At 49.9% G+C, this 18345-nt stretch overlaps 1 protein-coding gene across 2 annotated transcripts in view; it reads left to right on the forward strand.

Annotated features, from left to right (window-relative positions):
* The window catches only part of IARS1 (isoleucyl-tRNA synthetase 1), an 87343-nt gene extending 71157 nt beyond the window's left edge, over positions 1 to 16186 (forward strand). For both annotated transcript variants that reach the window (XM_069735947.1, XM_069735948.1), the window contains 16 exons: positions 2479 to 2623; positions 5947 to 6067; positions 6145 to 6236; positions 6374 to 6451; positions 6905 to 7026; positions 8257 to 8359; positions 8431 to 8514; positions 8647 to 8821; positions 8908 to 9023; positions 9163 to 9258; positions 10335 to 10511; positions 10596 to 10707; positions 11033 to 11158; positions 11242 to 11385; positions 11465 to 11596; positions 15987 to 16186. In XM_069735947.1, coding sequence (XP_069592048.1) covers positions 2479 to 2623; positions 5947 to 6067; positions 6145 to 6236; positions 6374 to 6451; positions 6905 to 7026; positions 8257 to 8359; positions 8431 to 8514; positions 8647 to 8821; positions 8908 to 9023; positions 9163 to 9258; positions 10335 to 10511; positions 10596 to 10707; positions 11033 to 11158; positions 11242 to 11385; positions 11465 to 11596; positions 15987 to 16069 — 1906 coding nt within the window. In that variant the 3' untranslated portion in view covers positions 16070 to 16186. The remainder of the gene's footprint in view (positions 1 to 2478; positions 2624 to 5946; positions 6068 to 6144; positions 6237 to 6373; positions 6452 to 6904; positions 7027 to 8256; positions 8360 to 8430; positions 8515 to 8646; positions 8822 to 8907; positions 9024 to 9162; positions 9259 to 10334; positions 10512 to 10595; positions 10708 to 11032; positions 11159 to 11241; positions 11386 to 11464; positions 11597 to 15986) is intronic.
* The last annotated feature ends 2159 nt before the right edge of the window (positions 16187 to 18345 follow it).

The following is an 18345-nucleotide window of genomic DNA, read 5'->3' on the forward strand; positions in this document are numbered from 1 at the left end:
CGCTCCTGTCAAACCAATCTAATCAGTTTTTATGAAGAGGTAAGCTATAGGCTGGACCACGGTGAGTCATTGGACGTGGTATATCTCGATTTCTCCAAAGCGTTTGATACCGTGCCGCACAAGAGGTTGGTACACAAAATGAGAATGCTTGGTCTGGGGGAAAATGTGTGTAAATGGGTTAGTAACTGGCTTAGTGATAGAAAGCAGAGGGTGGTTAGAAGTAAAAAAAAAAAAAAAAAAAGGGGAGAAGCCAGTGCTGCTTATGGTCAGAACGCAATAACTGAAGTGCACATAATAAATTCTAACTGTATTTCAAATATGAGACATTTAGCAAACAATTGATCAATTGTTTGAGCTACCCCGCCACTTCACGGCATTCTCATAATGGGGCAGTCCTAATCTACGTATTTTATTTACGTTGTGCCATTATGGCCTCCTGAATGTATTAAGAGTATAAAAAGAAAGACCACATTACATGTAAACTGTACCTGGAGCATTTTCAGAATCACTCCCTTGGTGCCAGGAAAGGCAAGCGCAGGTAAAGGCCGATCAGGTCCAGTGCGGACATTTCAGATCTGGCTTCCACACTGCCAAACCCGCACCAAAGATGAAGGGCGAGACAGGCCGAGACACAGGTGCACAATTAACTGGAGCCTGAGGCAGGGCTGCTGTGTGTGTGCACAGCAGCCTATCAATCACAGTGAACACAGAAAGAATGGCGCACATAACCCAGCGTGCGCGGCAACAGTGGTGGTCAGCCACATACCAATGCAAAAGCAAAAAAAAAAGGGGAGAAGCCAGCGCTGCTTATGGTCAGAACGCAATAATTAAAGTGCACATGCACATAATAAATTCTAACTGTATTTCAAATATGAGACATTTAGCAAACAATTGATCAATTCTTTGAGCTACCCCGCCATTTCACGGCGTTCTTATAATGGGGCAGTCCTATTCTGCGTATTTTATTTACGTTGTGCCATTATGGACCTGGTTGACCTTTATCCTCGCTTGCCTCCTCTGGCACCATGGGGGTGACTCAGTAATGCTCCAGGTACAGCTTGCATTTAATGTGGTCTTGCTTTTAATTCGTTTAGGAGGCCTTTATGGCACAGCGAATATAAAAAAAAACGTAGAGCAGGACTGCCCCATTATGAGAATGCCGTGAAGTGGCGGGGTGGCTCAAAGAATTGATCAATTGTTTGCTAAATGTCTCATTTTGAAAATACAGTTAGAAATCAATATGTGCATTTGCACTTTATGTATTGCGTCTTAACCATAGGCAGCGCTGGCTTCTCCACTCTTTTGTGGTGATAATAAGTTGTATATTCTGTAACTGGGTCGCTGTGACCAGAGGGGACCGCAGGGGTCGGTGTTGGGACCTCTTCTCTTCAACATATTTATTAACGATCTGGTAGAAGGTTTACACAGTAAAATATCGATATTTGCAGATGATACAAAACTATGTAAAGCAGTTAATACAAGAGAAGATAGTATTCTGCTACAGATTGATCTGGATAAGTTGGAAACTTGGGCTGAAAGGTGGCAGATGAGGTTTAACAATGATAAATGTAAGGTTATACACATGGGAAGAAGGAATCAATATCACCATTACACACTGAATGGGAAACCACTGGGTAAATCTGACAGGGAGAAGGACTCGGGGATCCTAGTTAATGATAAACTTACCTGGAGCAGCCAGTGCCAGGCAGCAGCTGCCAAGGCAAACAGGATCATGGGGTGCATTAAAAGAGGTCTGGATACACATGATGAGAGCATTATACTGCCTCTGTACAAATCCCTGGTTACACCACACGTGGAGTACTGTGTACAGCTTCGGGCACCGGTGCTCAGGAAGGTTATAATGGAACTAGAGCGAGTAAAAAAGAGGGCAACAAAATTAATAAACGAGATGGGAGAACCACAATACCCGGAGAGGTTATCAAAATTAGGATTTAGTCTAGAAAAAAGACGACTGAGGGGCGATCTAATAACAATGTATAAGGGGACAATACAAATATCTCTCCGTCTGGAGGAGAGAAGGTTTTTCCACCAACATAGAAGAGGATTCTTTACTGTTAGGGCAGTGAGAATCTGGAATTGCTTGCCTGAGGAGGTGGTGATGGCGAACTCAGTCGAGGGGTTCAAGAGAGGCCTGGATGTCTTCCTGGAGCAGAACAATATTGTATCTTACAGTTATTAGGTTCTTTAGAAGGACGTAGATCTGGGGACAGAATATAGGCTGAACTGGATGGACAAATGGCTTTTTTCGGCCTTACTATGTTACTATGGATTCTCAGTATGGAGGAACATTACTGGCATGGCATTTAAGTGGTTTGGAGAGTGTGAGATCCTGCTGGTAGTTTCCCTTTGTTTTCTTCTGATCCATTAGTGATGAGAAGGAATGATTTCTGTTTCCAGGGTTCATTGCAGCTGCAGATTGTTTCTTTCCAATTCCACCATATTTATCTGCATTTTCAGATTATACTTAATAAATTCTCCAGTCGTGAGAGCAGAGAACTTGCGCTTTAAAGAAGAAGGGGTCCGTGATGTCCTGAAAGACGTTTTCTTACCATGGTACAACGCATTCCGCTTTCTGATGCAGAATATTTATCGATTGCAAAAGGTATGTATGAGACGATAATGGAGGCGGGGATCAACTGGTATACACCAGAGGTGTCAAACTGCATTCCTCGAGGGCCGCAAACAGGTCATGTTTTCAGGATTTCCTTGTACTGCACAGGTGATAATTTAATCATCTGCACAGAATGATTCCAGCACCTTGTGCAATACAAGGAAATCCTGAAAACATGACCTCGAGGAATGCAGTTTGACACCTCTGGTATACACCATCAGGAGACTGACATAAGGTGGAGATGGGCTGGGGCCTCCTGCCTGGTGGGCTGGTGCCTCCTGCCTGGTGGGCTGGTGCCTCCTGCCTGGTGGGCTGGTGCCTCCTGCCTGGTGGGCTGGGGCCTCTTCTTAGATTCTGTACTCCCTCATTTTTGCCTAGTGGTGTTTGGTAATTTTTTTGGGTGGTCTTGCTTTCTTTCATCATTCCAGGGAGGGAGACAAACTAGTGGGCACGACGACTGCTGCCGCTATGGAGTGTCATTGTCCGTACAGTAGTACAAGGCCACAAAGGGGTGACCCTGCTGCCTCTTGAACATTTTGTATGGGAGGGAAACATTTCCTGGTATGGGTCCACTGGGGACGAGGCTGCCTCTCCTCCTGCCCAGTCCGTAACCTCAGGGGACAATATAGACTCTGTAGCCGAGGCCAGTTTGCAAGTCTTCTGACACAAAGGACTTTAAGGTAGCGTGAGACAACCTCCCTCCAAGATGGGTTGCCTCTCCTTCCTAGAAGGGGGTTTCTCTCCAGTGTCACCACCTGCAGCATATTTATTTCCCTTCAACTGTGACCGCACCAGTGAGCATTGGAGCTGCCCAACAGCTGGACAGGAAACCTAGAGCAGATAGACTACCCACAACTTCATCTTACAATGGCGTCCTGGCCTTTGGATGTAGAAGCCACCTGGAGCATGAATGCTGTGAAGATAGAATATAGTCCCTTCCATCAGGGATTGCAGTGAAAAGATCGGTCTGACTGGCCTCTGGAATGTAACTATATGGAGCAGTTCAACATCTGGGTATCCTGCCTCTGGTCTGGGCTGGGGATGGGGGCTGCCTCTGGTCTGGGCTGGGGACGGGGCCGCGTCTGGGCTGGAGATGGGGGCTGCCTCTGGTCTGGGCTGGGGATGAGGGCTGCCTCTGGTGTGGGCTGGGGACGGGGCCGCCGCTGGGCTGGGGACGGGGCCGCCTCTGGGCTGGGTTTGGGGACAGGGCCGCCGCTGGTCTGGGCTGGGGACGGGGCCGCCGCTGGTCTGGGCTGGGGACGGGGTCGCCGCTGGTCTGGGCTGGGGACGGGGTCGCCGCTGGGCTGGGGACGGGGCCGCCTCTGGGCTGGGTTGGGGGACAGGGCCGCCGCTGGTCTGGGCTGGGGACGGGGCCGCCGCTGGACTGGGCTGGGGACAGGGCCGCCTCCGGGCTTATGGTCATGAAGCTAGTCTTGAGAATTCCTCATGGGGCAGAGCTTCACATTCCAGCAATCTCCACAGTCTGTATTCTGGAGGACAGACTGGGCACTCCTCTTCCTGAGGACTTTAACCCAGCTTTCTTTGTGTTGTGATGTTCCCAATGTGGGCCTCTTCATAACTTATGTCATCCACACGTTCTCTACACATGTTGCCGGCTCCTGAGAACTGTTTTTTTTTTATGTGGATGCACACGATGCTTGGACCATAGTCTCTGTGGGTCATTGTAGAGGGCATTCTTGTTATCCTTGTAGATCTGGTCTGATCCCGCCAGAAGTAATTTTACCTCATTCAGTGGTCACAGGTGCTTCATGGTCTCTCCCGACCTCATTTCCCATGGTCTTCTGTTCCACCAACCTCAGCTGTACTTAATGCTGTTGTGGCCAAATTTCAAAAATCTGTGTATTAGGAGGGACGCCATGGTCTGCTCTGCTGATGCTGCTGTGTATCAGGAGGACCCCATTGTCTGCTCTGCTGACACTGCCATGTATTGGGAGGACCCCATGGTCTGCTCACTGATGCTGCTCTGTATCAGGAGGACCCCATGGTCTGCTCTGCTGATGCTGCTGTGTATCAGGAGGACCCTGTGGTCTGCTCTGCTGATGCTGCTGTGTATCAGGAGGACCCCATGGTCTGCTCTGCTGATGCTGCTGTGTATCAGGAGGACCCCATGGTCTGCTCTGCTAACACTGCCATGTATCAGGAGGACCCCATGGTCTGCTCTGCTGATGCTGCTCTGTATCAGGAGGACCCCATGGTCTGCTCTGCTGATGCTGCTCTGTATCAGGAGGACCCCATGGTCTGCTCTGCTGATGCTGCTCTGTATCAGGAGGACCCCATGGTCTGCTCTGCTGATGCTGCTCTGTATCAGGAGGACCCCATGGTCTGCTCTGCTGTGGCTCTGTATCAGGAGGACCCTGTGGTCTGCTCTGCTGATGCTGCTCTGTATCAGGAGGACCCTGTGGTCTGCTCACTGATGCTGCTCTGTATCAGGAGGACCCCATGGTCTGCTCTGCTGATGCTGCTGTGTATCAGGAGGACCCTGTGGTCTGCTCTGCTGATGCTGCTGTGTATCAGGAGGACCCCATGGTCTGCTCTGCTGTGGCTCTGTATCAGGAGGACCCTGTGGTCTGCTCTGCTGTGGCTCTGTATCAGGAGGACCCTGTGGTCTGCTCACTGATGCTGCTCTGTATCAGGAGGACCCCATGGTCTGCTCTGCTGATGCTGCTGTGTATCAGGAGGACCCCATGGTCTGCTCTGCTAACACTGCCATGTATTGGGAGGACCCCATGGTCTGCTCACTGATGCTGCTCTGTATCAGGAGGACCCCATGGTCTGCTCTGCTGATGCTGCTGTGTATCAGGAGGACCCCATGGTCTGCTCTGCTAACACTGCCATGTATTGGGAGGACCCCATGGTCTGCTCACTGATGCTGCTCTGTATCAGGAGGACCCCATGGTCTGCTCTGCTGATGCTGCTGTGTATCAGGAGGACCCCATGGTCTGCTCTGCTGATGCTGCTGTGTATCAGGAGGACCCCATGGTCTGCTCTGCTGATGCTGCTCTGTATCAGGAGGACCCCATGGTCTGCTCTGCTGATGCTGCTGTGTATCAGGAGGACCCCATGGTCTGCTCTGCTGATACTGCTATGTATCAGGAGGACCCCATGGTCTGCTCTGCTGATGCTGCTGTGTATCAGGAGGACCCCTGGTTCGCTCTTCTGGGGCTGCTGTGTCCCTCAATGTATGTGTTTCTGTGGCCTTCCGAGTAATCTTTCTTCGTGGTCTCCCTTGTTTGCACCTCGGCCCCCTTGTTTTCTAGTATTTTACTAATCATGAATGTGCTTTCTGTCCTCAGGAGGACAGTGTGCAGTTTTTATATGCTGAGAGTTCAGCAAAGCCAAGCGGCAACATGATGGACAAGTGGATTCTGTCCTTCACGCAATCCCTCATCTGTTTCTTCAAGGCTGAGATGACAGGTGCCTGGATGGGGTTGGAGTCTTGGCTGTGTATTTCCTGTTAATCTGGGGATTCATGACTCTGCTCTTCCCTTCAGCCTATAGACTTTACACCGTGGTTCCCAGGCTCGTGCGCTTTGTGGATATGCTGACCAACTGGTATGTACGGATGAACCGGCGACGGCTGAAGGTGAGACCTCGCCCCCCCCCCAACCCACCCTGTCCTCTCGCGCCCCCCACCCTGTCCTCTCGCGCCCCCCCCCTGTCCTCTCGCGCCCACCCCCCCCCCCCCCTGCCTTCTCGCCCCAATCTCTGCTCTTGTTCCAGGGCGAGAGTGGCACAGAAGACTGTCTGATGGCATTGGAGACCTTGTTCAGCGTCCTGTTCTCCATGTGCAGGCTGATGGTAAGATGCCACCTGTGAATATCAGAGCTAAATCAAGTCCATTTTATAGTTCCTATGGAACGGAGCATATACATGAAAGGGGCAAGATGGGCCCCTATGAGAACATCCGGGGGGAGGCTAGACTTTCCTGGATTGGCAGAACTTGGCACAGGATATTGGGGCGATAGGAATGTGTGCGACACTGCAATGCATGGACAAGGATTGCTGAAGGGGGGCGGGGGATGGGATGCGGCTGTTGTATCTTCTATTAAAAAATGGGGAAAATAATACCCTTTGAATACAAGTGCAGGCTTATTTATGTTTTCTGTTTTGCTTATTTATGTTTTCTGTTTTCTTCAATAAATATTTGATTTAAAAAAACAAAACAAAAAAAAACCAAGAAGATGTGTGGACGTCTGTGCCCCCCCCCCACCTGGTGACCACCATAGATGACTGCTCCGGTTCTCTCCTCAGGCCCCATTCACCCCGTTCATTACAGAGATGATGCATCAGAAACTGAAGCTGCTGCTTGACCCGGCGTCGGTCCAAGAGAAGGACTCGCAGAGCATCCATTACCTGCTGCTGCCCTCTGTCCGGTGAGCCCACCTCCATCTGCTGGTTCTGCGGCTTCTTTCTGGTAGTCGATGATGCAGATTTCTTCCATTCCATTGAGGGTCTCGGTAAAGTGTCTGCCCCTTCACCATCTATACCCGGCCGCCTGCAGGCGCTGAGCTCATCGGCTGTGGGTTGGGATCTGTCGGAGGCAGACTAATCTTCTATGTCACAGTGACTGCTCAGTCTGGTGACCCCGTGATGTTACCCCACATGGAGGGAGAAGCGTGCAGCACATTGATGCTACCCACTGGTGGGTGACCCCGTGTGCGAGGAAAGCTGCAACTAGCATGTAATGGTCAGCCAGTGACTAGCTCCCTCCGGGGGGGGGGGGGGGGTGACGAGAGCTCCCTTTTGGGTGGGGTGGTGGTGACGGGCTCCCTTTTGGGTGGGGGGGTGGTGACGAGAGCTCCCTTTTGGGTGGGGGGGTGGTGACGAGAGCTCCCTTTGGGGGGGTGGTGACTGGCTCCCTCCCGGGGGGTGACGGGCTCCCTTTTGGGTGGGGGGGGTGGTGACGGGCTCCCTTTTGGGTGGGGGGTTGGTGACGAGAGCTCCCTTTGGGGGGGTGGTGGTGACGAGAGCTCCCTTCGGGGGGGTGGTGACTGGTTCCCTCCCGGGGGGGTAACTGGCTCCCTTTTGGGTGGGGGGGGGGGGGGGTGACGGGCTCCCTTTTGGGTGGGGGGGGGGGTGACGAGAGCTCCCTTTGGGGGGGGGGGTGACGGGCTCCCTTCTGAGGGGGGGGGGGGGGAGGCGGTGACGAGCTCCCTTTGGGGGGGTGGTGTCGGGCTCCCTCTGGGGGGGGGGGGGGGGGAGGTTGGTTTGACAGCGGGCTACTTCCACCCGGGGAGAGAGAGGTTCAATCTCCAGGAAGATCTATTAACTTGTAAACTTGTAGAAGTCTCCTCGGGAGCTGTTGTTTTTTTGTTTTTGTTTTTTTTGTTTTTTTCAGAAAGGGCTTAGATGCTTTCTTAGAAGAAAATGACAAAATGTGATGTAAATGTGTCCAGTTCTTTTCTGAATGTTTGCCCAGTTGATGAATGGTCAGGGGGGATGTCTTCTGGGCCGGGTCTTGGGCCCCATCCCCGATATCCTTTCCCATCGTTGGTTGAACCTGATGAAATGTTGTCATTTTCCAACCGTCTGACAATGTAACAGACGTCCTGTGCCCCAATGGACGGTGTGAGGAGCCAATTGTATTCTTGCTTGTGACTCAGGGAGGACTTGATTGATAAGAAGATTGAGAACGCAGTATCTTGGATGCAGTCTGTGATTGAACTGGGCCGGGTGATTCGGGACCGGAGGACTTTGCCTATAAAGGTAGGTCCATCAAACGGCAGTGCAGGCTCGAGAGCTGTGCCGCAGCCGACATCTTGTCTTCTCTCCTTTAGTATCCATTGAAAGAAGTGGTTGTGATCCATCAGGATATGGAGGCCCTTGCAGACATCAAATCACTGGAGAAATACATTCTTGAGGTGAGGCGGAGTATTGACTCCCATCTTCAGGGTTTCCACCTTCCTTACCTCAGAATTAGTGGCAGGGATGGGATCTGTCGGTGGCCTCCTCCATATTATAGATGGCAGACACTTTTCATTTGGTTGGTGCAGGAGCTGAATGTCAGGAACGTTACAGTTTCTACTGATAAAACCAAATACGGGATTCGCATGAGGGCAGAGCCCGATCACATGGTGCTTGGGAAACGCTTGAAGGGGGCTTTCAAGTCTATCATGGCTGCCATTAAAGAGCTAAAGAGTGAGCAACTGGAACAGTTTCAGAAAGCAGGTGGGTGACAGGATGTCCGGGTGGTCAGTCTGGGGTGGTCTTCAGGCAGAAAATGCTTGTAACTAGCACGTGTTGTTTGTGCACAGGCTCCATGATGGTGGAAGGACACGAGTTGCATGCGGAGGACGTGCGCCTGCTCTACACTTTTGAGCAGAGTACCAGCGGAAGCAGCGCTCAGTTTGAGGCTCATTCTGATGCCCAGGTTTGTCATACTGAGTGGTGATGGGGAGGCTGACGGGTAGAACAGACACTACTACTCCTGTGGGCAAACAGGAAAAAGCCAAGAAATGTCCGGGATATTCCAGTTCGTATGTGTGAGGCTCCGTGTGATTCTTCCACAGGTCTTGGTTTTACTAGATGTCACTCCGGACCAGGCCATGGTGGATGAAGGTGTCGCCAGAGAGGTTATTAATCGCATACAGAAGTTACGGAAGAAGGTGAGGAAGTCCCAGCAGACTGTCAGAATGGAGAAGACATATATATGAAAACTGGGCACTCCGAGTAAGATGCAATCAGACAGTAAAGGTTCCCAAACGTTTCGGTTCCATTAGACCTTCCTCAGGGGCCTAACGTCCAATTAAAAAGACCTCGGATTGCGTTTTATCCCCTGGGATCCACAGCGTGTTTGAGCTGCGCTTCCTAGCTGACCCAGGAAATAAAACGCAATCTGAGAACTTTTCATTTGGACGTCGGGCCCCTGAGGAATTTAACCGAAACCTTTGGGAACCTTTCCTGTTTGATTGCATATTACATGATTTCATCTCCTCTGAGTGCCCAGTTGTGTAACCGAGTCCGAGCTCCTGGTCTGATGAGCCTCGGGCGTCCTCCAGTCCTGGCAGATTATCAGGTGATTGGTGCCACTATTAGGAAGGTGAATGTGATTGGCCAGATTGGGTTGTGACCAGTAATGGAACTCGGATTTAAAAAAAAAGATTTTTAACCAAATTCAAGGTACAAAGCAATAAAAAAAAAAAGTTTCAGAAACTCCCTCCCTTCCCCTCCCCCATTACATACAAGAGCAGTGAATAATGCATGGTATAACCTAGGTTCAGGGTCATCTTCTCTCCAGCCAAGGTGTCCACAATGTCTCACATATTCTTATGCCTTTTCCATATTCATAATAGTCAGAATGTCTGAGAAATTCCCTCAACGTTGGCGGATCTTCATTTATCCAGTATCTGGCTATTATATATATAGTAATCTAGCAATTGCCACCTTATATTTATTATGTACCCGGACCTCCTCCACATATGCCAGAATACCCACCCCAAGATCCCTCTCAATCCTACAACCATACGCTCCCCCTATGGCATTAAGCACCGCTGTCCAAGACGGGTTCAGACTCGGACACTGCCATAACATGGAGAATTCCGGCACCGAGGCCACTCAGAAGTTTGTCTCAGACCTGCTCTATACAGCCTTGATGGATCCTTGATGTGCTAGATCACAAGAAGCGAGCGCACCGCCACACTCTTTGGGGTAACGCTCATGTTTTTGTTTTCATATTTCTCAGGGAAACTTGGTTCCTACTGATGAGATAAGCATCTACTACCAGGTGCAGCCGCAGGGAGGCTACCTGAACGCTGTCATCCAGGGACACACCAATTTCATTTTGGCCACTGTTAAGTCTCCTCTTCTTCCATATCCGGTATCCCCCTCATCCAGTGTTATAATAAAGGAGACGACGCAGGTGAGTGGAGCGCTAACCCTGTCCACAAGTTCCTCCCAATTTGGAGCTTTCAGATGCAGATATTACTAGATACTTCTTGTACAGCTGAAAGGTTCTGATCTGGAGATAACCCTGGTCCGAGGTTCCCCCCATGCCATGACCGGTCCTGCCTGCGCCTTCATCAAGCTGAATATAGCCATTAACACCACAGAACAAGGTAAGACTGGAAGCCCTGATCTGTGTCCTTCCCTGATCACATTCCTGCCGCTATGTCACCGCCAGAGACTGGCGTCTGGCCGCATCCACGGAACTCTACAGACACATAGTGAGGACATGGCAATGGTGGATCATGATGGACCAGTGGACTCCATATTGTTGGACAGTCACATTTCAGTCGTTCCGTGGTAAATTGGCCATGATGGTGGCTGTGCCTTAGGGTTTAGTGGGCTGTAGTCCCTGACATTCTGGTAGTGATTCCTATCCAAGACGATCCATAGCTGCATCATCACTTTGTCAGCTTCATTGTATTAACTGGTTTATAGGTGGCTTTCTGCTGCTGGAGAATCCCAAAGGAGCCGCCATGTCCAGCTTGTCTGAACTCAGATCTGCAGTGTCCAGGATATTTCAGCTGGAGATCGCACAGCTGTCTGTATACGATGGAGACAAAGGTAGCCACATCCGGCCTCCCCTTCCGCCGGCCTCCCCTTCCGCCTCCTGCTTTTGTCTGATGCTCTGTTCTCGTCCTCTGTAGAATTAGCGAGTGATGCCAACCTCCTGAGCTTACATGGGAAGATGTTGTGTGTCACCTCCGGACCTGCCCCACTTGTGCCGAGCCTTGGCGCTCCTCTGGACTGCCAGTACGTCAACCTGAGACTGCTGGGCACAGACGCTCAAGGTAGGTTGGGACTTTGATGGCAGCGATGTGGCTGCTGAGGGCGGCAGCACAGGAGGTCACTTCTTTTCTGTCTTACCAGGAACACTTCTTCTGCAAAACCCTGTAGGGAAAAATGTCTTAAACTACCAGAGGCTGAGCCATGAGGTGGCCCGAGTGTTCGGGCTGAGGAGCCGACGCTTCCGCTTGTATCTTGATGCTGCAATGAGTGGCGGTAAGAGAACCGAAGCACGAGAGGAATTACCGGGGCATCGCTCTTATCACAATTTACGTCAACTGGGACCAGCTGGGTGTTAGCTGGTCCCGGCCTTCAGAAGATGGTACTGCCAGGAGGCTGTGGAGGCTATCAAACTGTCCCATAGTAGCAGATAATCCGCAAAGGAGATGCTGATGTAACAGAGGGGAGAGGGAGGAATGGCCGGAACACACGGGCCCCCAGTCATCACTGATGTCGCCATTATTTCAAAGTAATTTGCTCCTTATTAGTATGCAAATTGTCTCTTCAGAGAGGAAGAGGACAGTAGTGCCACCTATTGGAAGTGGCAAACCTAAAAGTCAGCATCGACACTTTAAAGAGCCGTACCACATGACTCTGGATAAAAGCCAAACCAGAATCCCAATTTGCAGACAGTGTTTCAGGCTGTTGCCCCTCGTCAGTGCAAAGTATGAGATCTGGTTTAGCTGTGTGAGATGCATCTAACGGGGAACTAAGGGGAATGTTGTGAAGAGTGACATGCTGGACCTGCGAGGAGGAGTGTGAGTAGTTGTCTCCTGGCTTATAAGTCTCCTCACACTGGCAGGCTCAGCATGTCACTCTCCACAAGGGTAAATGTTCCCCCTTAGATCTCCGTTTTAGTGTCTTTAGTATTTGCACCTTTATTTTTTGTGTGTACCACTTGTTAAGTTGTCTCTTTTTTCAGTCTTTTTCCGTCTTCGGCTTTGATTAGCCGGAAGTGTTTAGTTAGATTTGTGCAATGTCACTTTTGCCAAATGTCGCATGTTTTTGCGCTATTTCCCCCTTCCCCCTTGGAGTAAGGTTTCCGGAGGAGTTTTCAATTTGACGCATTTTTTAAACAAACATGCAACTTTTTAACAGAGTTGTGACTATTCACTCTGAAGGTAACGACAAGATGTAAGATCATGTCTATTTCATCAACTTCATGTACCAGTTTGAAGAATTTGGGGCAAAAATAAACATCAGAAAATTGTATAAGACAAGAATATCAAAGTGACTAATAAATCACGTCCTGTGTGTCCCTGGTGGTGCGGCGCGTGCTGGGTGCCCCCTGAGGTGCTGTGCGGTGTGGCGTCCTGTGTGCCCCAGGCGGTGCGGCGCGTGCTGGGTGCCCCCTGAGGTGCTGTGCGGTGTGGCGTCCTGTGTGCCCCAGGCGGTGCGTGCTGTGTTCCCCCGGCAGAGCGCTGCGTCCTGCGTGCCCCCGGCGGTGCTGTGCGGCGTGGCGTCCTGCGTGCCCCCGGCGGTGTGATGAAGCACGTCCTGTGTGCCCCCGGCGGTGTGATGAAGCGCGTCCTGTGTGCCCCCGGCGGTGCGGTGTCCTGCGTGCCCCTGGCGGAGTTTGTAGTATTTCTTCTGCTGTTTGCCTTGTGCCAACACTGCTCCATCTTAGAGGTCATTGGTGCGTCTGAGCGTCTTCTCCCTGCACAACTCGCTGATCTAAGTGTGGAGCCGCGGTATCTGCAGATTTCACACTTTTCAAATTCAAATAAGCTTTATTGGCAGGACTAAGTACATGTTGGCATTGCCAAAGCATATGGTAAAAATAGGGGGGTGGGGTAGGGAGGCACTTTACAGTTCTAACACATACAGGTCCTTGATACAGCACTCTGGGAACAGCCTATTTGTTGAGAAATTTCTTTCTGGGTCTTAAGGTACCTTCACACATAACGATATTGTTAACGATATCGTTGCTATTTGTGACGTAGCAACGATATCGTTAATGAAATCGTTATGTGTGACAGCGACCAACGATCAGGCCCCTGCTGGGAGATCGTTGGTCGCTGAATAAAGTCCAGAACTTTATTTCGTCGCTGGACTCCTGCTGACATCGCTGGATCGGCGTGTGTGACACCGATCCAGCGATGTCTTCACTGGTAACCAGGGTAAACATCGGGTAACTAAGCGCAGGGCCGCGCTTAGTAACCCAATGTTTACCCTGGTTACCATGCTGAAAGTAAAAAAAAAAACAAACACTAGATACTTACCTACCGCTGTCTGTCCTCCAGCGCTGTGCTCTGCACTCCTCCTGTACTGGCTGTGAGCCGGAAAGCAGAGCGGTGACGTCACCGCTCTGCTTTCCGGCTCCCAGACAGTACAGGAGGAGAGCAGAGAAGCAGAGCGCAGCGCTGGAGGACAGACAGCGGTAGGTAAGTACCTAGTGTTTGTTTTTTTTTTACTTTTAGCATGGTAACCAGGGTAAACATCGGGTTACTAAGCGCGGCCCTGCGCTTAGTTACCCGATGTTTACCCTGGTTACCGGCATCGTTGGTCGCTGGAGAGCGGTCTGTGTGACAGCTCTCCAGCGACCAAACAGCGACGCTGCAGCGATCCGGATCGTTGTCGGTATCGCTGCAGCGTCGCTAAATGTGAAGGGGCCTTTACCCTCTTGCTTGAGGGTGTCAATGATGGCCTTCTTGACATCTGTCAGGTCGCTAGTCTTACCCATGATGGGGGTTTTGAGTAATGAACCAGGCAGGGAGTTTATAAAAGCCTCAGGTATCTTTTGCATGTGTTTAGAGTTAATTAGTTGATTCAGAAGATTAGGGTAATAGGTCGTTTAGAGAACCTTTTCTTGATATGCTAATTTATTGAGACCGGTTTTTTGGGTTATCAGGAGTTGTATGCCAAAATCATCAGTATTAAAACAATAAAAGACCTGACAAATTTCAGTTGGTGGATAATGAATCTATAATATATGAAAGTTTAATTGTAATCATTACATTATGGTAAATAATGAAATTTAACACTATATGCTAATTTTTTGAGAAGGACCTGTATATAGAAAAATGGCTTGCAAAGGGTTAGCCAGCTCACCAACCAGACCAGCAGGTACGGAGCACGGGAGTTCGTCCTGACCTGGACGTCCAGCAGCAGCAAATCCAATAGAAGATAGGTACTCCAGCTCCGGTAAAAAAGTGAAGTCTTTATTAATCCAAAATGGTTAAAACATAATCCTTACAGTCGTTGGACCAGATAGGTGTTTGTAATAGTTATGGAAACGCGTTTCGACCTGGATCGGTCTTACTCATGCCTATGTCACAATACAATATGTAGCTCTCATTTGTATCTTAATAAAGACTTCACTTTTTTACCGGAGCTGGAGTACCTATCTTCTCTTGGAGTTACTTTACAGTTCTGCCTTGAGGCCTGAAATCTGCAGGCTTCTTCCTGTGTGAATGGGTTTTGGACTTTTTGACCTTATTACTTGTGATTGTTCCTTGGTGTTATTGGATGGACTCGATCAGATAAAAAAGCTTCCCTTCCTTAAGGATAAAACACTCTGTATTGTAAGACTGGAGACTTCAATCCTGAGGGCTACGGGTCTGACTGCACTCTCAGCCCCATGGTCTGATACGGCCTTGCTGCGGAGGTTGGCACACTAGAAGCAGCGCAAGTTGTGGCACCCCCGCTCACCGTGGGCTCACCCTCACTGTCCCTAGAACCCTTCACAAAATTCACCCATCAACAGCCAATATAGCGTAAAGAATGACGAGGTGACACAACATGGGTGACCTAACCGAACTCGGTAGTGATAAAGCCGAAAGAGCCCTGCTCGCGGCAACATCATCGCTCCATCTGGGAATATGTGTGGTCAGTGATGCACAAATTTACATCACTAGTTCATGATTAAGGCTGTGTAATTCGAAACGCGTTGGTCCGGTTGGTGGGTATACCGAGCAAAGGCATTGGTGTGTGATAAAGTATGATGGATTAGAAGAGGTCAGAACATCCCACCCATACTAAATCCATACCTGATAGTCATTGTAAGATGTGTGTTGGGGGACAATACATCCCAATTGTTGAAGACAACCATATTGTGGGCAGATACAAGGAAAGGAGACCCTTAGTATAATTATAGATAAAAAGTCGGGTTCTAGACCATGATGATGGCTTCTTTCGTTAGGAATCTAAACGAGGTATAATGTGATTGAAAATATGACATTATGGCAACAGGAGGTCCCAACATCCTATAAAGAAGGTCCAAGAGTCTACTGTACATTGAAACCCTTTGTCTCCGGACGATCCACTGTTGTTCCTGTGGTACAGGTTTACTGTCCGTCTCCCCTCCTCTCATTCCGTCTTATGACCTTAGAGCTGTATCGTGGATCTCCCCCCATGGATCCTCACACGATGGAGGTCCCTTTTATGGCGGGCGATGGGAACATCGCTCGTGTTTTGTCACCCAGATGCTGACCTGTTCCTCTTCAAGGTTCCTGTTTACTTTTCCCCCATAATTAAGTGGGCAATAACTTTAAGTGTCTTCCCTGTGATTGTTCCTTGGTGTTATTGAATGGGATGTTGGGGAGGAGCTGCTGTCCGCTCACTGGTTGTAGGGCCGGTAATGAGTGATGTGTTCTTCTCTGCACAGAGCTTCCCCAGGCCACCCGGTTGCCCGACCTCCATGCCAAGACGCTGTTTGTTCATCTGCTCCCAACAACAGCCGAATGTTAGTTGCTGCAGCCATGGAAGGAAGTCTCCGCTCACATCCCGCGGTTCTCGCCTCCAATTATTGACTGCATGGCTGCTTCTTTGTATTTTAATAAAATCAGAAACTTCAAAGAAATAAAATACTTTTGTGTTTCTTGATTTTTTGCGGTGTTGGGGTATGTGTCCACGTTCAGGAAACACTGCGTAGAGCCGCAGCGTCACACGCAGCATCCAGATGTTACAGCATAGTGGAGGGTATTTCATGAAATCCCGTCTCCACTATGCGGTAAACACGCAGGCAGCAGACCCGCATAAACGGACATGCGGCGCGTCTTTTCAGAACGCAGCATGTCTGTTTACAGTGTGGCGACGTCACCGCACTGTAAATTTCCCATAGATAATTATTAGATGTGGTAAAATCTTAGATGCGCCATTTCTGGGGCAGCTGGGGGCTAGTATTTGTAGCCGGGAGGGGGGAGGCAATATCCATTTTTTTTTGGGGGGGGGGGGTCCCCCTATTTTTATAGCCAATAAAGGCTACGCAGACAGCTGCGGACTGATATTCATAGCCTAGGAAGCTCCATGGGTATTACCCCTTCCCAGGCTACAAATCAGTCCCCCAGTCGCTGGCTTTCCCTCTGGCGCAGAAAATTGCGCAGGAGCCCACACTTTTTTTTTTTTTTAAATTAAACATATTGCACTTAAGGCCGGGGTAAATACCAGACACTGCCATGGGCACACAGGACCGGAGCCTTCAGCTGCATAGAAATACATGCAGCCGCACACTCTGGTCCCGAGTGCCTGCGGCAGTGCCAGGTATTGAAGCGAGAGACTTGTGTGAGTTTCTTGCGAATGTGATCGCGGCCTAACGCAGATTTCATGGATGTATGTGTCTTTATTTAATGCCGGGATCACACATGTGAGAAACTCTGACAAGTCTCGCATCTTAATACCCGGCACTGCCGCCGGCACTCGGGGGCAGAGCGTGCAGCTGCATAGAAATACATGCAGCTGCACGCTCCGCACCCGAGTGCCGGCGGCAGTGCTGGGTATTAAGATGCGAGACTCGTCCGAGTTTCTCGCATGTGTGATCTATCGATGGATGGATCGAGCTGTGTGTGTAAACATTATTCTTCAATGGAGTATGTAAATGAAGAGGTTGGACAAGAAATGACATCACAATTCTTTTTTTTGTATATCTTTATTTAGCTTACAAAAACACACGAATCCGCATTAAAAAAACGCATGTAAAAACGCATCAAAAACGCAGGTGCCAGTGACCTCAGGTGCAGATTTTACCTGTGTCAAATCCTGATGCAATCCTGAACGTGGACACATACCCTTATGGTCCTAATAATCTCGCTTGAAAAGTGACGTAAATTGTAGAGTGTAGCATGGATGGACAAACAATATCTGATCTTCACAGATTCGAGAAGAATCTATTATTATGTTTCCTCTCCCTGCACCCCCTGATTATCTGTCATAGGTGGGTCATGAAGCAGAGAAAATGGTCAGCAGCAGGTCGCAGATGGATTAGCCAAGGCACAAAGGGGGCAAGCGGATTGGGCTGGACACAGATGCATTAGCGTGAGTTCAAGGAGGGACTGGGCAGGGCACAGATGCATTAGCGTGGGCACAAGGATTGGGTGGGGCACAGAGAATTGCTGTTGTATTAGCCTTGCCATAATGAAAGGCAGGCTAGCCATGGACACAGGTGGATTTGGTGGGACACGGGGATTGTGCTGTGCACTGAGGTGGGTGCACACACTGTCAGCAGCAGGTTGCAGTCTTGTAATGTGAGCAAAAGGGGATTGGGAGGGGCACAGACTGTGCGCAGCGAGTCACAGTGGGTTTACGCGGGGGTTGGACTGGGCACTGAGGGTCACAGAATATCAGTAGTGGGCACACAGGGATTGGGAGGGGCACAGATGGTCCGCAGCGAGTCACAGACAGTGGGTTTATGGGGGGGGGGGGTTGGACTGGGCACTGAAGGTCCCAGAATATCAGCAGTGGGCACACTGAGGGGGATTGGGAGGGGCACAGATGGTCCGCAGCGGGTCATACATTATATGGGCACAAGGGTGAATTGGGTGGCTGTTCATCTACAGCCTCCCCCAGATACAGTATCCTCCCCTAAATGAAGACGCCGGTCTTCCTACACTGCTTCACCGGATTGGTTTGCCGGTCTCCAGTACAACAAAGGTCTTGTCTCTGTGGCCTTGTCTATAGCTTTAGAAACAATGCTCTGAACACAGGGTACGAGGCAGCAACCAAGTACAGCAATGGCCACCAGAACTGTC

Source organism: Ranitomeya imitator, chromosome 8, assembly GCF_032444005.1.
Source record: "Ranitomeya imitator isolate aRanImi1 chromosome 8, aRanImi1.pri, whole genome shotgun sequence".
NCBI classification, from domain to species: Eukaryota; Metazoa; Chordata; class Amphibia; order Anura; family Dendrobatidae; genus Ranitomeya; species Ranitomeya imitator.